Source organism: Phaenicophaeus curvirostris, chromosome 7, assembly GCF_032191515.1.
Source record: "Phaenicophaeus curvirostris isolate KB17595 chromosome 7, BPBGC_Pcur_1.0, whole genome shotgun sequence".
Lineage (NCBI taxonomy): Eukaryota > Metazoa > Chordata > Aves > Cuculiformes > Cuculidae > Phaenicophaeus > Phaenicophaeus curvirostris.
The window spans coordinates 26510658-26533229 of NC_091398.1; the positions used below are offsets into that span (position 1 = coordinate 26510658).

The 22572-nt window shown below is 45.9% G+C and overlaps 2 protein-coding genes and 1 long non-coding RNA gene across 4 annotated transcripts in view; 1 reads left to right on the top strand and 2 right to left on the bottom strand.

Annotated features, from left to right (window-relative positions):
- RPL37A (ribosomal protein L37a) overlaps positions 1-22572 on the bottom strand; it is a 239101-nt gene that overhangs the window by 62015 nt on the left and 154514 nt on the right. The gene's annotated exons all lie outside the window — the stretch shown is intronic.
- On the bottom strand, positions 6139-7472 carry LOC138722791 (uncharacterized). Its single transcript, XR_011337751.1, has 2 exons — positions 7338-7472; positions 6139-6187 (listed from the first exon to the last, which is right to left on the bottom strand). It is a non-coding gene; the product is annotated as an uncharacterized lncRNA (long non-coding RNA).
- Positions 7328-22572, top strand: part of MARCHF4 (membrane associated ring-CH-type finger 4) — a 101866-nt gene continuing 86621 nt past the window's right edge. For both annotated transcript variants that reach the window (XM_069861381.1, XM_069861382.1), the window contains exon 1: positions 7328-7774. In XM_069861381.1, the coding sequence (XP_069717482.1) occupies positions 7328-7774 (447 nt within the window). The remainder of the gene's footprint in view (positions 7775-22572) is intronic.

The window sequence follows — 22572 nt, forward strand, 5'->3', positions numbered from 1 at the left end:
AAAAGTTTGTATTCATCATTCTTGTAGGCCCCCCTTAAGTACTGAAAGGTTTCCATGGGGCCTTCTCTTCCCCAGGCTGAACAACTGCAGCTCTTTCAGACTTTCCTGAGAAGAGAGGTGTTCCATCCCTCTGATCATTTTTGTGGCCCTCCTCTGGACCCACTCCAACAGATCAGTCTTTCTTGTGCTGAGGGCTCCAGAGCTGGATGCAGTACTCCAGGTGGGGTCTCACCAGGGCGGAGTAGAGGGTCAGAATCACTGCCCTCGACCCAACAGCCACGCTTCTTTTAATGTAGCCTAGGGCATGGGTTGGCCTTCTGGGCTGTGAGTGCACATTGCTGGCTCACGTACAACTTTTCATCCACCAGTGCCCACAAGTCCTTCTTAGCAGGGCTGCTCTCAATCCCTTCATTCCTTAACCTTTACTGATACCAGGGGTATGATTTCTTACAGGTGGAGATCAGAAGCTCTTGGGCTTTATGGAAAGCGTCCTTAAAGATCTACCAAGTCTATTCTGTCCCTTGATCGTATGGAACAGCTGGAAGTTTGCTTCCTTAGGAGACACCTAAAATGGTCTTCTCCTCATGTCTTGACCTTGGCCTCTGCCAACATGGAAAGTCATCTGCTAGTGGTGAAACTAAGCATATTATCTAGATTTAAGTGACTTCACTGCCTGCATTGTATTTATGCAGCATGTGTACATTTGCGTACTGATCCAGAATCAAGCTGCTGGAGTTGAGGAAGTTACCTGGGCAGCCTAAGGTGTTAAATCCTGAGATATGGATTTGTAAGTATTTGGGGAAACTTTCTCAAATGTTCAAGATCTTTGTTATACTAAAGCAGAATTGTAGCTCAAGAGGAATCTCAGCTCAGCACAAGATTCACAGGATTCATCTCCTGGTTATCCTGGCATAGTGTCACCACACATGACCCCTTTGTGCCATGAATGGGTCTTCCTGAGGACAGACATTCAATCTTCCCATACAAAATTGCTCCTGTTTTCTTATGCTGAGTATGGCAGTGTTGTGCCAGAGTATAATCACAGTGGTCCTAAGGAGAATCTCCTCAGTGTTACTGTGTCTGATCATGAATCCTGGTAGCTAAGCAAATGCCTAATGACATACTAGATCCTCTCAGTTCATCTTGATTTGGAGAGCATAACATGTCTCTCAGGATCAGCCCCTAATGGTCTTGTTTAACAACATTGTTTTCTCTCTAAATCCCATGTCAGACAAGTGGGAGCTAGTTCTAGGACAGCTGCATGTCACTAAAACAACATGCATCTGAGAATGCAATTAGAGACTTGAAACAAATTTGACTCGACTCAGGAGAGTAGTGGAAATATCCAAGGGACCTGTGATTATATACTTTCTCTTCTTTTATTTTTTTTTATTTTAATGTCTAAATTCCAGGTCCTTTTAGGTTTGGGATTTCGTGACAATTACTACATTCCTGGATAGTTAAAACCACTCAGCATTTGGCTACATGCCTTCTGAATATATCCTGAAATGCACCATCTATTGCAGCTGCTCTGTTCAAGTCACAGTTATGACTAGTCACCCAAGGGGACAAGGAATTCCTTTTGTAGGAGTTAGTGTAGGACTTGTTACCAGGAAAGCTCTATGTTTGGGGTTGTCTAGTCCTGAAGAGAAGTGCTGTGACTTTGCAAGTTTGAATTTGAAATCTAAATCCTAAAGGAGGAAAGGTGGGGGCTGTTCTCATCAGAAATTGTATCGTCTCTCTCACATAATCCTGCACTTAGAGTGGCCTCAAGACTACTTGTAGAGAAAATAAATAAAAATAAAAAATAAAAAAAGACCCGAGATTTTTCATAAACCCAAGGAAATGGATGTGCAGTTGTACTTTTTTTGCTTGGGCTCCTGTCATGGAATATGCCTGATTTTTCAAAAAAGAACAATTCCTTCTCCTTTCTTAGCAGAGATCAAGCTGCCCTGGAAGTAGATAAATTTGCTCTACATCAACTCAGAGGCATACCATGGCCCTCACAGCAAGCGAGTGAGTGGGCATTCAGACCCTGCTTGGGGAGCAGGATATAGTGTGCCGACTCCCTATGTGCAGAGTGCCGTGCTTTTTGCTCCAGTCCAAGGCAGCAGATATACCAAAACACAGCGCTCCAGAAATTATTTCTGATCTTCTTTGAGAAGATCATTTCAATCAATACATGGATTATTTCTGGATGCTTGGAGGATGCATAACCCCCACCTGCTGAGCCCAGCTTCCCAGCAGCAACATCCTTTGCATCAGCACATTTGCAACTGCCCAGAAAGAAAGAAATTGCATCACTTGAGATTTATTTAGTATCTCCATCCGGGAAAAGGAACCAGGAAGTCTGGCTGTGACAAGCAATCAGAGGGTACTCAGCTGATGAGCAGCTCCCCATCACTGAGAGAGCAGTAGGAACCTTCGATGGATTGGATTTAAGTAATGGTTTGCCAGAGGGATGGGGCCCACGCCACAGCAATCAAAGCTCCTCTGCACCATTAAGGAGCTGTAAGTGGAGCAGGAGGCACAGTGCAGCTATTGACCGAGTAGGTGGGCATGAAAATGGGTTTAGGTAACTGTTTACTTCCTGAGAGATGGAAAACACAAAGGGATGTTTCTCTCGTAGCTTTCTGTCTCTCTGATCCTCGCTGTCCACATCAGCATTTATATTGTCTGTCTCTCACATATTTGTGCACAATGACCAGTATGCTGTGTTGAAGCTGTTTGGCTGCAGCCCACAGTGTTTTTCCTGTTTGCATTTGCCCTCTCACTATCTCTACCATTTTTTAAATCTCTGACCTAACAGTGTTGAAAAAATAAAATATTTCTGATAGGATTTTATATCAGCCTGCCACGTAGACAGATCAGTCGCTGCAGCTCTAGTCACCCTCTTTCTTCCTTCCTCCACTCCCTCTGTACTGAGTAATAGCTTGTACGGAGAGGTGAAGAGAAGACACACAAACATTTTTTTCTGCTTGTTGAGGTGGTAGACAGGGGCCAGTGGACCCATACTCTGCCCTAGAAGACCAGAGTTAGAATGTCTGCCATGAGATTGATCTGCAGCCTGACACCTGAATCCGTCCTGACATAGCATCTATAACAAAAAAGCATGCCGGTCTGCACTAAGATGCCTGGGCATCTCCCCTTCTGATTTCCCAGGCAGTAGCTCAGATATAACCAGACAAGAGGAACCAGTTCCCCACTATGAGGTGATGGATCCATGTTTTTTTTCCTTCCTGTTTCTGTACCTGAGAAAGGCAGCAGTGGTGTGTGCCAGAGCTGGTATTTCCCATACGTTTCCTCTGTACGATAACCTCATGACTGTTACTGGGCTCAAGAGCTACAGCATCAAAATGCACAGAGGCAGGCCCTTCTGAAAAAGGATAAGGTGTTACCCATCATTGGCTGCACGTTGCTTCCTTTGGAGCAAAGTTAGCAAGGCTGCAGTGGCCTCCTGACAGCCCCCTGCTCTCACTGAGAACTCACCAAAGTGTCTTGGGCCAGCTCTTTCCAGTGTGAGCATTTTAAGCAAGGAACCTTGATCATACTAAAGGGCCTGAATGCAGCATCCAAGTATGAAAACACTGGCTGCTGTCCCATTTACCAAAAGAGAAATAATAGTCCCCACTCACCTCTGGGAAGAATATGTAGCACCTCTGATTTATTATTTGTTTTATTTATTTTGTCACATTTATCAACCATTCAACTCTCTGGGCATGCAGCCCATACATTAAAACCCAGAGTACAACACAAACATCTCCTCTACCTTGAGCATATCCCTTCTGTAAAACCAGACATGGGCAGGAGGGAAGCATGAAAGATGCTTTGTCCAAGCAAAGGATGATAACAATATATTTTTCTCCAATTTCTTTATTGATGGAACCATTCTAAAAGTGTTGTTGACATCAAGACAAGAAGATGAGGGCAACAGAAGGCAGAGGCTGGGGCTGTGGGGTGGGGGTTGAAAGCCATCCTAGAGCATGGGCCTCTAGCCAGACTGTCTCATGCTCAGGAAGTCCCTAAAATGCTCTTTCCATTATTATTTCTTTAATGACCCCATTAGACAGGTGAAATTTTTAGAAACCTTAAATATATTGTGGAGAGGCATGCTGGCAAATCTGCCCAGGTTTTTGGAGAAATGGCAGGCTACAGTGATGAATGTTTTAGCTTTAGAGCATCCCGATGTGTAATTTATTTGCTGGAAATTAATTGCATGTGCTGGTTTCTTTTTCCTGTAGTGAATAATCAGGTTTTGCTCCCTTTTTAATTAGGTAACACCATAGATTCCTCTGCTGTTCATGGCACAGTGGTTTATGCATGTCACATCTTATTCTATGGGAGACGATCTCAAGTCGTTTGTCTAGGGCCTAGCACAACTTTTGTGTGGCAATAGATTTTCTATCAGCTGTAAATCCTGGGTCAGTGCCAATAAAAACCAGCTAGAAAACCCAGCCTGGGCATTGGGGCATGCTATATCCTGAGTTTGAGGAAACCCTATGGAGAAGCCAAATTAAGGAGCCTGAAATTTCAATGGCATTGGCATGATGTAAGACCCAGGGCCAGCTTTATGTCACTGAAAGGTTCGTCCCATCTAGCGGGTGTTCACTGGTCCCAGAGCTGACACATTGCACGGATATTAGCCAGACTGTGTAGACCAAAAGCCTTCAGATCATCTGTATCAAATATTTCTGCTCCACATCAAACTTTTGGCAGCTGTTCCAGCTTGGGTGGCAAAGACAAAGCCTTAGTGAAGAGCTGTATTTCCCCTTGTGTTCAGAGGCTGGATAGGGCTGCATGGACAAACACAGAATCATAGAATCACCAGGTTGGCAGAGACCCACCGGACTATCGAGTCCAACCATTCCTATCAATCACTAAACCATGCCCCTCAGCACCTCATCCACCCGTGCCTTAAACGCCTCCAGGGAAGGTGACTCAACCACCTCCCTGGGCAGCCTGTTCCAGTGCCCAATGACCCTTTCCGTGAAAATTTTTTCCTATAACATAGCAAGACAATGTGGAGAAAGCCACCTCTGCTGATGTTTGCAGAGAAAAGCTGATGGACTCTGGCAGCTGCTACTTAAAATTTTTAAATAGGCTGAAGAGAGTAGAAACTATTCGCTTTGGCTGCCATTGGTTGCTTTCAGCAATTCTCTCATTAAGTGATAGCGTTCAGTCATATCTACTCTTCACTGGGCTACAAGAAACCGGTATTTCTACTGAAATATACGCTACGGAAACCAAACAGATCTATCAGCGAGCAAACGCTGCTGGAGTGAAGTGAAGGAATATTGATTATCATCGCTATTAAACCATGAAATCCTCTGCAACTAATTAATCTGCTAAGGAAAAGTTTGTTAGTTAGATTTCGGCTTCCTGCTGGGAACCTGTACAGCAGGCACGGTCGCCCGAGAAAGCACCAAAGGCCGCCACCTGCCCCTGAGAGTGTCCTTATTCCATAGGTCCCCGCAGTGGGAGGTGAAATCCCGGCTGGAGCCCCGCGGAGGCGCCGCCGCCCCCCGGCTCGGGGCTCTCGGGGCTCCCGGGGCGCTCAGCGCAGCCGCCGCGCCCCCGCCCCGCCGGAGCTGTCCGCCGCGCGTGGTGCTGAAGCCGCAGCGGCCGCCCAGCCCCTTCCCCGCCCCGCCTCCCTTCCTCCCCGGCGGGGGCTCCTGCAGGCAGCCGGCGGCCCCGGGGCTTCAAAGCTTGGGGAGGGCCCCGTTTCTCCCTTTGATTCCCCCCCCCCCCGCTTTTTTGCTTCTCTCCCCCCCCCATCCCTTTTTTTAATTTTTTTTTTTTAAAGCCGGGGGAGGAGGAGAGCGCGGCCACGTTACACCCCTCCCTTCCCGCATATCCCCGCTTGCACTGCAAGCAATCTGCCTCGCTCATTGCATCCCAGGGAGACGGGAACGGCGGCATCATCGCGGCAAAGCCGGATGGGAGAGCGGCGAGGCGGCTGCTGCTGCTGAGCGAGAGAGGAGCACACGCACACACCAGCTCGATGTTGCCAAAGCGGTAGGAGCCGCACGGAAAACAAGCCATGCTGCCCCGTGTGTCTGGCGCATTGTGCTCCATCCCAGCCTTTTAGGAGGAAGAAAAGATTTATCTGCTCCGATTTTTATTTCCACCCCCCCCCTCCCCCCGCCAGCGAGGGTGCGACAGACTTGCGATGGTTGAATGTCGCTGCCTGTGAGAGAGAACGACAGCCAGAGGAGGACACGAGGGGAGGAAAATGAAGGTGGGGACGGTGCTGGAGAGAAAGAAGGAGCCTCATCCAATGCATCACAAGGAGGTCCCTGCGACTGCTGGTAGAGCCCTGGCCGCCTCGCCATCCACAATGCTCTGGAGGAGCTGCCAGTGCGTTTGATGACGTTCCCGTTTTGTGAAAGGAGGAAAGGAAACGTGACCATGTAAGATCCACGTTTCCCCGGTCAATTACATGCGAAGAATAGATCCGATTTCGACGGGATTTTTTGGTGGTTTTTTTGGTCCAGGATGGTGACAGCTTAGGGAATAATACAGCCGCCTTCCCTCACCAATGTCGCTCTCATTTTTTTGGTGTGGTCCAGACAGCTGCTGGAATAGAGAAGGTCAGAATTTATAAATATATATAAAATATATATGATATATATTTCATATATTATATATATAAATATATACTTATCTCAGTACATCTGGGATTAAGCTTATTGAATGCTAATTACTTCTTTCAGGACTTTTAATATTTACAGTGAAATGTTTTAAAGGCGACGGTAAAATCTGAAGCCACCTGGGAGTACAGTGTTGGAAACGTAGGGTGTTTTCCCACAAACAATGTGAAGGTCTTTTTTTTTTTTTTTGTCAAAGAGGCAATTTTGATAATAACGACAGCTACCAATTTTGCATTTTGATAGCCACACCGGCTGCTATTTTGCCTGGGTGCACACCGGGTTTTATTTTTTAACTGAGAAAGAATTGTTTAAAAAAAAAAAAGAAAAAAAGAAAAAAAAAAGAAGAAAAAGGAAAATTACTTGAGATGCCAAATACTGTCGAGAGAACCATATTCTCCCTCCTCCCCACACCCACTGGATACGTCGACCCTTCTTTTTTACAGGCTTAGGAGTTGGGGGAGCCGACCAGGGGCTCTCTCCCCAGCCCGGACCCTCGGGCGTGGGAGATTTTTATTTCTTCCTCTGGCTCGTTCCTAAACAAACTCGCGGGGAGTGGGGGGGGAAGGGTCGGGCGTTTTGTTTTGTTTTTTTTACCGTCCTCCTCGGCGCATCCCCCGGGCTGCCGGGGTCCCTCGCCGTTTCTCTCCCCGCCGTCCCCCCCGGCCAAGGAAAGGCACATGTTAACACCACCCGGCGCGGTCCCTTTCTGCTCCTGCTGCCGCGGGCTCCTCCGTCCCAGACAGATGTTGCGAAACCAAGGCCTCCTCAAGTGCCGCTGCCGCATGCTCTTCAATGACCTGAAGGTCTTCCTGCTGCGGAGACCCCCCGCGCCGCCCTCCCCGCCGCCGCCGCTCCCCATGCCCGGCGGCGCAGAGGCGGCTCCGCCCGGGGCGCGCGGGCCCGGCTGGCGGGCGGCGGCGGCGGCGGCGGGCGGCGGGGCGGGCAGCCCGGGGGCCGAGGAGTGGGGCAGCCCCGCCGGAGAGCCGCCCGCCTCCCTGCCCAGCAGCACCTCCTCGGACGACTTCGGCAAGGGCAAGGCCGAGGACCGCTACTCGCTGGGCAGCAGCGTCGACAGCGGCATCCGCACCCCGCTCTGCAGGATCTGCTTCCAGGGGCCCGAGCAGGTGAGACCGCGCCGGGCGCCGGGACGGGGCGGGGGGGACAACCCGCCCGGTGGCAGCGGGGCCGCAGCCTGCGGGAGACGGGGCTGTGGCAGCGATGCTCCATCCCGCAGGAACTGGAGCTGTGGCAGCGATGCTCCAGCCTGTGGGAGCTGGGGCCGTGGCAGCAATGATGCTCCAGCCTGTGGGAGCTGGAGCTGTGGTAGCAATGCTCCAGCTGTAAGAATTTGGGCTGTGGCAGCGATGATGCTCCAGCCTGTGGGAGCTAGAGCTGTGGCAGCAATGATGCTCCAGCCTGCAGGAGCTGTGGCGGCAATGATGCTTCAGCGTGTGGGAACTGGGGCCACGGCAGCAATGCTCCAGCCTGCGGGAGCTGGGGCTGTGGCAGCAGTGATGCTCCAACCTGCAGGAACTGGAGCTGTAGCAGGGATGCTCCAGCCTGCAGGAGCTGGAGCTATGGCAGCAATGATGCTCCAACCTGCAGGAACTGGAGCTGTGGCAGTGACACTCCAGCCTGCAGGAGCTGAAGCTGTGGCAGCAATGATGCTCCAGCCTGTGGGAGCTGGAGCTGTGGCAGTGATGCTCCAGCGTGTGGGAATTGGGGCTGTGACAGTGATGATGCTCCAGCCTGTGGGAACTGGGGCCTTCCTGCTCACATGGGGCTCCCTGCTACCTAGAACAGGACCCCAAAGCCAGAGGGGCTCTGCCCTCTCCCAAGGATTTTGCACCTCAGCAGTGTTCCCCAGGGAGGTGCAGGGCACAGGCCCCCTCTGTCCCTCTCTGCAGCCCAGCAGCCTTGCCATGGGCACCCATGCCTTGGAGCTGTGCAGCTGTGGCATGGCAGGCACTCGTGGACTCCTTCATGGAGATTAGCACATATTGGCACGCCAGGCTTTCTGTTGCCTTGCAGGTATCCAGTATGACCCCAGAAATGATGCAAAGGAGGTGTTTATTGTGCTGTTTGCTTTTAAAAGTACAGGTTTAGACTGTATAAACACGTGGCAGGATGCAGCCCTACCTCATCCATGGATCCCTGGTGACAGCTAGTAGGAGCTCTGCAGGTTTGCTGTTGCTCCCATGCTCCCGGTTGCACTAGCTAGAGGAGGAAAACTGCTGGTTACACTTACACCTGCTGAAGCTGCAGCCTTGAGATACTCGGTGGCACAGACTGAGGTTAGGCCAATGAAGTTTTCCTCCACCACACAGGAGAGTGAAACAAATGTGATCTCACTAGACGACAAGGTGCCACTCTGGGGCATTATTCTCCCTATTTGATGACAATTAAAAGCAGTTCATGTATTTTCAGGCTGGCAACATCCTTACAATTGTATATACAGCAACATTTGTACCTAACAATGCAGGCGGCAGGGAAGGCTGCAGACCTCTGCTTGTGGGATCAAGTCCCAATATGCAGATAACCTGTATTCCCCAGGATAGTTGTTACCTATGATAATAAAGGATCTTTGCATTAAAGGGTTGCAAGGTTTGACTTGGCTGATACCTATTTCCATTTTATACACAGATTCTGACACGTAAGGTGATATGTTAAAATCCTGAGAAAAGCAGGTGTTGTTCCATGTCTTCTTTCCCCATCATTGACCTGTGTGCTCTGCTAAGAAAAGCCGGCATTCATCTGAGAATGGCCGTGCTCTGGCACACGGCCTGCTTGTCACAGGGTTGCCCATGTCTGTGATGCAGTGATTATGCTTTCCCTTGTGTCTATCCAAGAATGGTGGTGATGGGGCAGGGAGGTGGGGAATAGGCTCCCATTCTTCTTTAGGAGAGGCAGAGCGGGCCACCAACTCATCTGAATATCCACAGCCCTGCTGCATGTGTCATACCAAGGGTCCCATGCATCAGAGCTTGATGCTCAATGAAGTGTAGCCTGCTGTAATGGTTTATGCAGCTGACTGATAGCTGTGAGACACAATTTTCACCATAGGCTTTTAGATGGAGGTGGGGAAAATTGTATGCCTTCCTCACTTGAGAGTCTCCTTCCCATCTCTTGTGAAAGTTGGAAGCTGTGCAATTCCCTGCGTGGGAATTTGCATTATTCCGCATTTGTAGTACTCTTCCTTGGCTTGCCATTCTGCCTGTGTACATGAGATGTAGCGCCTGCAAGATTGACTTACACGTCTGAGCAAATAGAACCTAGGCAGAATTAAAATAGAGGTAACTCACTTCCTTGGCGAACATTAATGCTCAAAAATAATTGGATGCTAATTTTCACACTGAAAACCTGTGTAGGTTGCATTGTAAAAGTGAGACTATTTGCTGACCATCTGCCAGCCTACCTGAGTGAGAAGCTGAGCAGACGTGACTGGCATCTAATAGGATTTCACCAGGATTTCTCTGCTTTGCTTCTCACAGTTTCTGACCAATATAATAAGACACTTACAGCTGGATTCTGCCACTCATCCTTGAGCAGTACTTTATTCCGCAAATAATTTTTAATTCACCAGCGTGGCTTGAGGAGTGTCTGAAACCCTTTGCCCTGCAGCAGCTGGGAAGCACAAGTCATTATGGAGGCACAAATCATGGGGTGTTAAAGCATGGCCAGATCCTGACACAACTTCCTAGAAGTATGGTTCAGAGTAACTGAGAGCTAAATCAGTGCAGCTGATGTCAAGACCTGCAGTTTGGTTTCTTTGGCCCTTACATCCATTAAAGTCCAACAGGGTTAAATCACAGATTCCATGTTCTTTTTTTATTATGGTGTTTATTACTGGCTTAGCCTTTATTTCTCATTAATTTTCCAACTCAACAGCTGAGCAAGGACCCTTCATGTTCTGGACCCTCACAACTGTAAAAATCATAAATGCGCATTATTCTATACCACTCCTGCCAAGATCATCACGAAAATTTATCCACTTGGAAACAAAATGTAATTGCTAGTTCTTTACTGTGCAGATTAATAACAATGACAGATATAAACAGTGTTTTATTTACCTGTCAAAACCATCTGAAAATGCTGCAGCTGTGGGCAAATTTGCAGGGCTGCATCACAGTACCAAGAACAAAAGCTTTCATTATAAATTGACTGTTAGGCATTCTGAGCTTATTTGCCCAGAGAAAATGACAGCGAATCTCCAAAAGATGTTTTAATCCTGTTTTGATTTAAAAAAACCCCAAACAAATGGCCAAAAATGTTTCTTACTAATCGGGCTTCGCAAGTAGGTTTTGTTTAATATCTAATGCAAAACAAAATTGGCAGGGATTTTCACTTTAAATTTATGATTGCCCAACATGCATGATACTTCAGGCCATCAAATTGCTTATATCTTAAGCTCCTCATGTTTGTTTGTGGCTCCTATGGGTAAGCTGATTCTTTCATTTAAAAATGTGCTGAGGACCATATGAAGGAGTAAAGCTCATTATTGTGGAACTGTTCTGGTCTTTGCAATGTTACTCGAGAGAAACGAGTGATGCAGATGAGAAAGAGTGGATCTGATGGCCAGGTGATCACAGCATCCGGGCTCTTGTTTTGCGGGCATGAAGAGCAACCTCTGCTCAGGTCTGGCAGGTGAAATAGGTGACTGCTTTTATTTTAAATGAGGGCTTAAGTTGTGTAAGCTGATGGGCTGAACTTTAAGCTTGGTATTGGCATTGCCTTTGGGGGTCTGCTTGGCATTTTCAAAGATTTCACCGAGTGAGCATCCTGCACCATTTGTCAGCTAATTCTTAGACCCTGGATTAAGTAGCAAAGCTCTGTGAAGAAAGTGAGAAGGAAAGATGTTGGAGTTTTTTCTTCTGTTTTGGTTAATTCTTAGTGTTTGCAGAATTTTGTCTGCTTTCCTGGATCTCTGACAATGTTCTGCAAGAGAAAGAAACTAAGATGAGCTCCGCTTTCACAAATGTTTCACAGTGCTTGGTATGAATCCAAGTTGAAAGCAAGTCATGGTGAGAAGCAGGGAAAGACATTGGTAAAAAGTCCCTTCACATCAGCGGGTAAACTTTGCCTATGTCACAAGGAGTTAGCAGTACCATGGAGTTTAGGATCTCATGAGTTGGTGCTAGCTGTGCTGAAAATAAATAGAAAAGCACTCTTAAATGAAACTCAGATTGTTTGGAAATCAGTGCGCCTCAAGGATTGCTTGTTAGATTGTCAGTTAGAGTGTGTTTACATCTTTTCTAACCTGTCAGTTTCTGTCTGCGTTCCTCTATTTCTCTGTTCCGGGGAAAAAAAGATGGAGATTTGAAAAGTCAGTGCAAATAGGATTGGGTGGCTAAGGAGGATCAGAGAGAATAGACTGTAGACTCTTTTGCCTGCAGGCTGCTAGCTTGGACTTGGCTTGGTATTCAATAGAAATGTTTGAAAATAGACTATTCTTCCCACCAAAGTCCCCTCCAGACCTTAGAGACACTAACTCATTATTTTTCAGAACTTGAAGACCTTCAAGGAGATTGGAAGGGAAGATAACTTATAATGAATATTAGGACATGCAATTTCATGTGATATGTCATTAGGCTGTGGAGCTTCCTGCTGCAGGAGGTTGGCAGGACAAAGAACTAAGTAAATTTAATGAAGGATTGTAAAGCCATGTGGTTATTAAGGATATCCACAGTCATCATAATTAATAATAACACTTCTTAAAGTAAGTTGATTCGGGTCTGAACCCAGTCTAGAGATCAGGTTAACACTGAAAAAGAGCAGAGCCCTGGAGCTGGTCTCTAGTCTCACAGCTCACCACCCCTTGTGTTTGGCCAGCAAGATCCACCTCTCCAAGTGCACATCTGGATTTTATGCATCTGTAACGTAATATCTTCAGCATGTAAGCATCTGCCATGCTCAGGACCTCTCTGGAGCTAGGGTGACTCCAAATTACTCAGTCTGAACTATCACACCATTCTTGGGGGCCCTGTGTAGGATCAGTGAATGTTTAGTACCACTGAATGGCTGGTCACTAGCATGCATTGCTTGAAAAAACTAGTGAGAATCTCAACCCCATTCCTGTTATAAATATAGTCTCAGGGAAAAGCCATCATTAGCTTCCTGCCTGGTACTGTCTGCAGAGAAGGCATGAATTAAGCCAGGAAACATTGCCACTCTACAAACTGGTCTTTCAGCGGCGCAGAGGAGTGGAGGAAGTCTCTGGGATGCTTGATTTTTGATTTACAATGTTGTAAGACTGAGGAGAATTGGGTACCTCTTTTCTGAAGTGAGACAAAAAGGAGAAGTGGTAGCCTGTAGCAGAATTCAGGGCATAAGTGTGATAAAAAATGAGCAGAAGAAGAAATAACTTTGCAACCAGCATCACAGGCAAAATCAGGAAGAGGAATGCTGGTGTTTGGTGGGGTCTGTCCAAATAGGCTAGACCATCGGGACACTGTTTTCAAATGTGTTGAATCATATAATGATGGTACAGACTTCCTATCCATGTCATTTTCATAGATGTGTTTGCACAGGACTCATTTACTTGGTGTTAGAAGGAGGATCGTTCTTTGGAAGATATGGCAGGATGTAGCCCTTTAGATTTCAATCTGTGTATTGTAATTTATGACAGAAAGAAAAGGAAGATTCTTACTGTGACATTCAGTCCACCTCTCTGCCTTCCCATCTTTGAATCTTAACACCTCCATAGCTACCTCTACTGTCTCATCTGTCACAGGATTGAATCTATACTGTGCAGACAGAACATTTCTGGCTTGAGCAAGAGCTTTGCTTGAGCCGTCAACTGAATGGAGCTCAGGATGTCATCTATTTTAGATTTAGACTCTTTTACAATAGAGTCGATTGGCAAAGCTCCCATTAACTTCAACAGCAAAAGGGTAGGCATCCAGTAGCAGGGACTTGACCCTTGTATTTCAATAATGTTGTGTACGCAGTGGGGTTTCTATAAATAATAGTGAAGGCCACTAATCCCATTGACTTTTAATTGCAGCAGGAGACAGGGTTTTCACCTTTTGTACCTACTGAAATTCTGATTCCTGACCCATTTATTTCAGTGCCACTAGCTAGCCCAAGGAACAGTTTTCCTATTCTTTCACTTTTCCCCATACAAAAGGCTTCATGAAGGAACTTGTCTGTGCTTGTGTCAGTGTTTCTTAAATACACATTTCAAGTCATGATTAACAGTGGCTGATGTCAGTTAGCGACAGAACAAGCAATGGAAAAGCATGTAGCTCCATTGTTTGCATCTGTAGAGTCACTGTTATTTCCACAAAGGCAACACTTGCTCCTGGAAGGGATATGTTCATACAAAACTGTATTGCATTCAAGTTGTCTTTCAAGCAAGAATTCATTCCCAGCAAGGGCCTCCTCTGTGCAAGCCTTTTCCTCACATTGGTGTTTTTCCATTCAAGGTTGGACTAATCCAGAAGTCAGAAATATGGTTGTGCCAAAAAATAAAGGATGATTGATAGTATCTGTGATGCTGTGTGTCCAGTGTGTCCACTGCATGTGTTTTCATTGTTCCTAGGCTTAGGTTAAGATAATAAGATAGACTGTAATCATTATTGGTCCATATCCGTGGCCACTCCATCCCTTTTATTAGCTGATTGCTAGAGGAATAAAAGCCATATGACAGTGTTAGCTGTTAGAGTGTATGCTCACCAGCCCTCCTGTAAATCTCTTGGCCGAGTTCAGCCAGATTTGGCAGTGGATATCTGAAAGGCATTGAATTCCTGCAGGTTTCATGAAAACTAGCTGGATGAAGAAAAACAGAAACATCCCGGGATGGCAGAGATTAAAGCGTTGGCTCAGCTGCACTCCGCACTGTAGAATCTATGCAGGACAGAGCTTCAGCTGGAGGAAAAGCTTTAACAGGAAGGTGTATCCCGTTAGTCAAAAAACCCCCAAAAACACAAACAAAACCAAAACCCAACATGGTATGGTTTCCATGGGAAACCAGACTTGAATAATACTCACAGCATAGCTTGTTAACTTTTTATCTTTCTCCGTTTCCTTTGTCAATCAGGGTTACTTGCCTAAAATGTATTGCATGATGCTGAAAGCTTTCTTAGCTTTCCCCATCTTTTCACAACTAGCCTTTTATCCTTTTCTAATTTATCACTGGCTGCAGTAAAACAGATCACAGTGTTGGCAGTGGAGAGTGGTGAGTGATGACTTTCCTCTGTTGAAGAAAAAGACCAGCAAGACCTAGAAAGCTGTGTAGGTAATAAATGGGCTGTCCCCATGCCCCTCTACGAAAAATGATGAGATACAGCAAAATGTTGTTGGGCAGACTGTTTCCAGATCCCCAAATCCTCACACATTATTTTGTCTGTTGTGGTTTTACACTCTTTGGTGGTTTGCTCTCACCACCTCTTCCTCCTCTTCTTCTCAACCAAAGTCAATGGGCGCATCGGACCTTGGTCCCACCTATCCCATCAGGTTCTCCTATGGCCTATATATCATCCAAGCACCCTCTGTTTGCAGCATGAACACTGGTGGTGCACTGAGTGGCACCACTCACAACAGTCACACAAGTTTAACCTGCTTCCCTGGGAGAGAATGAGTGAAGGGATGGTACAGAATGGGAGAATAAGAAGCCAAAATATGTTTTACATGTTGTTTTGGGCTCTCTTGCATCTTGTGCCTTGTGTTTATTGGAGAAACCAAGCTGTGCTTGGGGGATGAGGTACTTTAATTTTGAAGACATTCTTGACAAAGTTCTGTCTCCTCTGTAGAAGAGCTTAGTAGGCAACTTCTGTTATGGTTGAAGAACAGAACTTTTTACGCCATACTTTCTACCACAGAGTCACAGACAGACAATTGACAGCTGAATGTGACACCCCTTCTTCTTCTCTAGGCCAAACAATCCCAATTCTACCTTTGCTCTTATGACAAGTTTTCTAAACATCTAATCATCCTTGATGGTATTCTCTGGACTCTCACCAAATGCCCCATATTTTGCTTTAAATGCACTGTCTAAAGTTGGAAACAATTCTCCAGCAGAGTCCTTGTCAGTGCTGAGCAATGCAGAAAGGTTTTGGGTTCTGTTTAACAGATTCCATCCATTCCAGAGTGATACTTACTTGCTTGCTTGTTTCCTTCCTTCCTTCCTGATTGTCACTCAACTCATGAACCCATAGAATCTCCATGTCCTTCAGAACTGTTCCCTGGCCAGTCCTCCTCCATCCTGGCTCTGTGCAGATGATGTTACAGTCTTGGTGGCAGTTCTGTAGTTGATCCTACTCAATTATGTCCTTTTTCCCCCAGTCCTTGCCTCCACAGTAGCAGCCCCTTCCAGATGGGCCCGCAGATGCAGTAAGCATTCACTCTATTGACTCGTCCATGTTATTAATGACTTGAGCACTTCTGCCTTGCCTCTTGGAGAGAGTTCACTGGAAAAGGCTGGAGGAGCAGCTATTTCTTTAAGATTCCCTTGGCTGCCAGAGATGAGACTTACGGCTGCTCCCGTCACGCCTCACTTCCATGTGAAAGAGGAGAGAAAGGATCTTCATTACTTCAGTTCAGGTGTCTGCTTTCTGCCCCTAGTAAAATCCACTGTCAGCAAGGCTGAATATGACCCTTTCTGACATGCAGGCCTCTGGCCAGGCCTGCCTGAAATGTTGCTCCCACCACCCATTTCTCTCCTATTTCTCCAATGATGCTGTCATTGATGGGGTGGCTCACATTTCCTATGCAGTCCCCTAATTGGGTCCCACAAAGGTCTTTTCTCCTTGTCCTTCCCATCTTAGTCCAACTCATCCACTTCCTCCATTATATCAGCCCTTAAGGCTGACTTTGCAGACTTCATTTGCTTCAGTCCAACCCCAGATCTCTTTCTGTCTCCCAGACACCTGCTATCAAATGCTCTGAAATCAGTTCAGATTTCTTCTATCCAGCGTTTTCCTCCATGCCCATTTTTTTCTGCCTTCCTCTTGTGCCAGCATTGTCACTTGGGGCATTAACCCTACCCTCAGCTTGAGTTTTTTTCCTCTCTTTTCACATCTGTGTATTCAGGTCGTGCCCAGATAGTCTTTTGCTTTCTTTTAGGTTGCACAGATGCCTGCTAAGATCTCATTTCTTGCCATCATTTGTGTGATGCCTTCTTCTCCACCTTCCCTGCGCAGACATTGCCTGGCGTCAGTTGTGTTAAAACCATGGTGTGAAGATCACTTTCTTTGACTGGCATTTTGATGGAAGAAGGGGTTCCCCTGAGAACTTCACGTGCATCTCCCATTGCTTCAGTGTTCCCTGACCTTATCCAGAAAGGTCTTGTAGATTTTTTTCAATCCAATTCCTAATCTTTGGGAGAGCCAAGAAAGGCCTGTGGATGGATCCGATGAACAGTTAACATACAGTACTGACACACAGGAATCCTGATAAACACTTTACCAATGTCACATCAGCACCTAACGTGGCAATTTCGTGCAGGCAATGAACTAAAGCTCAAAGGATGTTTTGCACTTTCTGCAAGTATAGGGCCATGGGCTAAACCTACCTCTCCAAACACTCCAGGACTTTTAGTTGTCTCAGGTCTCCTTCTGAGCCTGATATCTTGCATGACCTTACCCTGTCTGATGAATGAAGCATTTTTTCTTTCCTTTTCTCCTTCTTAAGCACACTAGGACCTGTAAGGAATAAAGGTAGTGGAGAAGTACAAGCAGATTATTGTTCCATCCCAGGTGTTATTAAAAGAACATTAAGACAGATCAGATGAGCATTCAAGAGACATAGGTAATAATAAAATATTATATTAGCAGAGAAACAGTAGTTAAGTAATTAAAGAAAGGGTTTGCACAACAGGCAGAAGTAAAGTTATGGGGGCTTCTGGCTCCTGGACCATTCTTTATTTTAATGCTGTGATAACCGTTAGAGGATGTCAGTACGTCAAGCATTGCACCAAGCAGCGAAGCAAGGGCTTTTCTTGCCCTGAAGAGTTCACATTTTAGGACACAACCCCAACATTTCTTTAATATTGAAGAGAGGTGAATTCTTACAAGATTTAGGGCCAGAATGGGTTATTGGGCTGGGCTGGTCTAGTCTGAGCCTCTTTGTTACAACAGCAAAATAAGTTCCTGCTATAAAATTCCCATTTGAAGGTTAATAGCTGTGCAAGGACTGGAGAAGAACTATCCCATCTTGATTTTAAGATCTACAACAATGGGAAATAGTTGCAGTGCCCAAGGAGAATATCTGGGGAAACAAAGAACTGAAACTGTCTTTGCGTATGAACTTCTGTCTTTTCTGTTATAGAAAGGACTGTGTATTGTGCACATCCTTAGAAATCAGCTTCAGAAACCCTTGGGCTGGCTGGCAGAGGAGTTTTCCCTCATGGAAAAAGTTCTCTGTTTAAAGACAGTTTTATTCCACGTTGGATTAAAAGCAAGAAACTTTCAGTCTGGAAAAACGTGCATGGGGTTCAGCTAGTTGGGAAAAAAAAGTTCATGGCCTCCTCTGACATATGAGAGCCGAAGTGCTGTCACCTACATTTAACCCACATTTGGAAAATTTTCTTCATGGGCAGGATGGCTACATCATTTCTAAGAAAAACATTTCTTCAGCCCTTATAGCCTGCAGTGAGGACTCGCACATAAAATCCATCTTGCTAAGCTGCCATGACCTGGCCCAGCTGCCACTGGCTTTCTCTTTCCCAGTACTCAGGGTTTTGTGTCTTGCCCTTCTTGCAGACATGCAAGAAACTGCAGGAGAGCCCCTGGCCTTCCCATCGTGCAGCTATTCAAGAGATTTCTTGGTGTTTTTCTTGGTGTTGCCACACAAGAGCTTTGTCACTTTGTAGGTATGCTCAGGCATCAGGGGAAGGTGTCAATTCTGAGTGTTATAACTCAGGTCAAACAAAATCACACAGCCCCAGAGTAATTTAGGATGCAGGGATCTCTGGACGTCATCTTGTCCAACCCCCTATTCAAGCAGATTCAACTAGATCAGATTGCTGTGGGCCTTGTCCAGCTAACAACTAGATGTCTCCCAGGTTGGTTATTCCACTCATCAATCTAGACCCCAATCCAATATTTGACCTCCTTCATAGGGAAAATGTTTCTTTCTGATTTCTAATTGGAAGTTGTGTTCCAAAGTGTGTCTTTTGCTTCTTGTCTTGTAACCATGCACCTTCAAGGAGAGTCTGAAAGCTCTTTGCTACACCTTTCCATGAGGTGGCTAAAGAGAGCAATAAAATCTCCCCTTAACTTTTACAGTTAAGGAGGAGCTGTACAAAAGATAGAATTAAATATCTGCTTTAGCCCCCTGGAGTAATGGTAGTCAGATAAATGCAAAGGAAAAATAGCCACCTAAGCATGGACTGAGGAATGAAAACAAACATTGCTAGTACTAGCAAAGGCTCAGATATTTCTGTTTGTCATCGCCAAGACACTTCTTGATCCATTAATCTCTAAACCTCCAAGAAGTGGTACTATTTCAAATCTGAGTCTTATACAGAAATACTGGTTGTAGAAAAGCTTGATTGAGCAAGAACTATTTGTGTTTAAATTGAACAGAAGGATAAGCAAAAAGAGCTCTGTAACTAAAGTTTTCAACTTTGCAAAAGCAGCTTTTGAAAAATTAGGAATCTTTAAAAATATGCAGTATAACAGAAATTTATTATACGTTGTCTAATGACTACTAAAACAGCCATTAGTCTCTTTATAACAAACAAAAGCATTCAGTTACAATCGCTGCTTTCTGGAAGCCCGCAGTCATTCTCCCTTCTACAATCTCTTTTTGCTTTCTGCCTTCAATTAATTTGTCTGGAAAGCTCTTAAAAACCTGTCCTAAAATGTGTTTTCATAAAAATGAAAAATATTCTTTTCTGACTTTCTAGCTTGCTTTTCTAAGCAAAAGTATTTAGCCATGTAAATTCTGGTTATAAGTCCATGAGATACACTCAGTGACGTTTGAACTTCTTTGCCAAATTCAACCACTTGTGGTAAGTAAAAGCTACAGCAGTTTGAGTTGCATGCAAATACATAGCAAAGCGGGGCGTACCCTTTCATGGGGTTTGTGATGCCATGGAGGAAACTGTCTTAAGAGGTCCACATCTACTAGACATCAACGTCACCTTATGCAAGGGTACAAATCAGAGGGAACCTACACTTTGTTTGACTCCATTGCTCCGAGAACTTCTGGGTTTGCTCTTGGTTTTGTTCTCCATTCTATTTAAAAAAAGGCAAGAAAATAAAATCCATGTGCTAGCAGTGGGTGAGCCTAGCAAATCTGAATGCAGTACTAGATTATTCCAGAAATCTATACATTTAGGAAAACCAAGGAACTGCATAGTAAAAGTTTTGGAGTTTTCTCCCCTGATCCCAGTCCAAGATCTCCTATTTCAGTCAGTCTCTGGCAAGGGAACTTCACAATAGGGCAATCGTACGCAGCTAAATGATGGTGTTTGCCCTTTAGGCAGCATGAGCATGGATGGGGTTGATGTAGAGCTGCCTAGGACAGCCTGAAAGCTTGAACTAGCATCTTTGGTGGTTGGCTGATGGCAGCAGCCCTTCCCCAAGCCTGCAGACCGCCCCCCCCCCATATCACTGAACTGCTATAACAAACCCAACTGGAGTGGAGAGCCAGGTGATGGGGGGAGCAGTTGTAGACCAGTTAAGTGAGCAGGCATCGTGGGGAGAATATCAGAAATAATTCTGAGCAACTTAATGAGAGGAGGAACTTAAGTCAGAGGCAGCCAAAGTGTGTCTGTCAGAGGGAAGGCTAACTAAGCTTCTGGGACTCTTCAGATGGTGTTATTGTTGTGGTAAGCCAAGGCGAATGCAGAGATGGCTACTGGCGTATGGATTTCTACAGAGCAGTCCAAGAGGCTCAGCATCAGAGATTATTTACAAATGCAAGGCATACAAATGTGGACATGTAACTGAGCTGCTGTGTGTGTTTAGGAGGATCAGAAGCATAGTAGACAAATGTTGCAATCTCCTCTGAAGCTGGCAGGAGGTTTGCTGCCATAGCATGGCTCTGTTTTCTGTTTGAGTTGGATCCAGTTGTTTTTCTGCTGTAATGGATGTAAAGAGACAGTTTCTCTGGTGAAACAGAAGGTGCAGGGGGATGATCTTGGGAAAGCAGGAGCTGGAAAATACATGCTGTGCTTCTCTAATCAGCACAAGGTTTTGTTGCACCTGGTGGAGCCTCATTCGTTTGCTTCTGCAGGCGATCCCACAGCCACCATGAGCCCAATGACTTCCATCTGCTCCTTGCTTCTTTGCATCACTCCCAGTTCTGCCTTTCCTCACTTGTGTATCTCCTTCCTTAGGATTAATAACTTCATCGCTCTCTAGGTGATCTCTCCAGTGGGGGAATGGTAACTGTCCTTTCTCGCTCAATAATCCTCTGCCCCTAAGCACTGTGATTGCAGCAGCAATACGAGCCCTCCCAGGCTACAGGGGAGGTTTTCACCTTTTCTAACTACATCCTGAGTGTTCCCAGTTTTTCAGCATGCTCTGCATTTTGGCCTGATTAGGCTATTTGTTCTGTTGTATTGCAGAGACATGGAGTGGTACTTAGGCACAAGAGAGTATATTCTCTCTGTATCCTGTAAAATAAGAGAAAATTTGCTCAGCTGGAAATGAAACAACCTGGAGTTCAAAACTCACTTCCAGGGACAGCTGTTTTGCATTTTCATACACATATCAGACATCGGTACTGGCCAAGGTCTCTGCCCATGGGTAAATGCCCCTAAGGCACTTATCTATTTGTATGCTAGAGATACTGATGAATCAAAAAGAGGCTGTACAAACATATGGGGGTCCGGAAAACCATCCAGATATCTGCCATTTGGCCTGCCTTAACCATTTCTGGAACAAATATGCACCCCCTGCGTTCCTTTTCTCAGCCTATCCTGTGGTATTTGGTTCCCAGAAATGTGATAAAACCCATGAGTCCTCCTGGTGGACACAGTGTGGTAGTCCTCTGACACAGCTTCAGATAACACCAGTAGGTCACAGGGTGAATAATGGCCCTTACCGTGATTTATACCCTGTTAGAGGAGGGAGGGATTCTTTATTTTAGGTATCTGTCTACCTATAAATGGATACTTGTGGCATAACTGCTGGAACACAGGCACTCATGTGCCTGCCTTTAATCGGTTTCTTTTTAAATCACTGTGTCCACATTGCCTCGAGCTGTTTTCCTTCCTGAAATATGCACAGCAGCATCGGAGGTAAGTATCATCAGTGAGTCCTGGGCTACACACCCTTTGGGGCTTTCATGAGATGCTCAGAGGACCATGAAGGTCGAGGACCTGGATTCCCAACTAACACACTCTCCAACTCTTCTGTCTCTGGAGAATTGACTTGCTTTCCAAGCAGCAGCCAGCCGTCATGCACTGCTGCAGTGTGTGCTCATCCCAGCGCTCACTATTAGGCAGGAATTTGCTGTGTACATATTTGCAGCAGTGCAGTGGAAGGCAGATGCCATGTGGCTGAACCAAATTGGATAGAGAAGGAGATTAAGTGGTCACTTGTGGGTCAGCTTTTCCTGCAGAGGGCAGATGTGCCATGGTGCACATCTGGGCTGTTGAACAGACGCAGCAGAGTTTCAGGCTGCTGCAAGGCACTTTCCTGGAGGTCTTTGCTGAGCTCACTGCAGAGCTGGAGGCACAACACAACAACCAGGAACTCCCCCAGCCAGGGACGTTCCTGTGCAGAAAGTGGGGGTTTAAAAAGTGAGTGCTCTTCACTGTAAGTGGTACATTTGTGCTCATAGATCAGCACGTTTACTATTCGTCACAGTAGGGTGTGCATGGCATGTCCAGTGCGGTGTGGTGATTTGCAGTGTATCGTGACTGGGATGAATCACAGTGGCCCTTGAATCAGGCCTATGTGTCTTTTGGTTTTTTCCAGTCCTCATACTAGTGCTCTGTGTCCACCTACAGAAAAAGGTCTTTCCAACA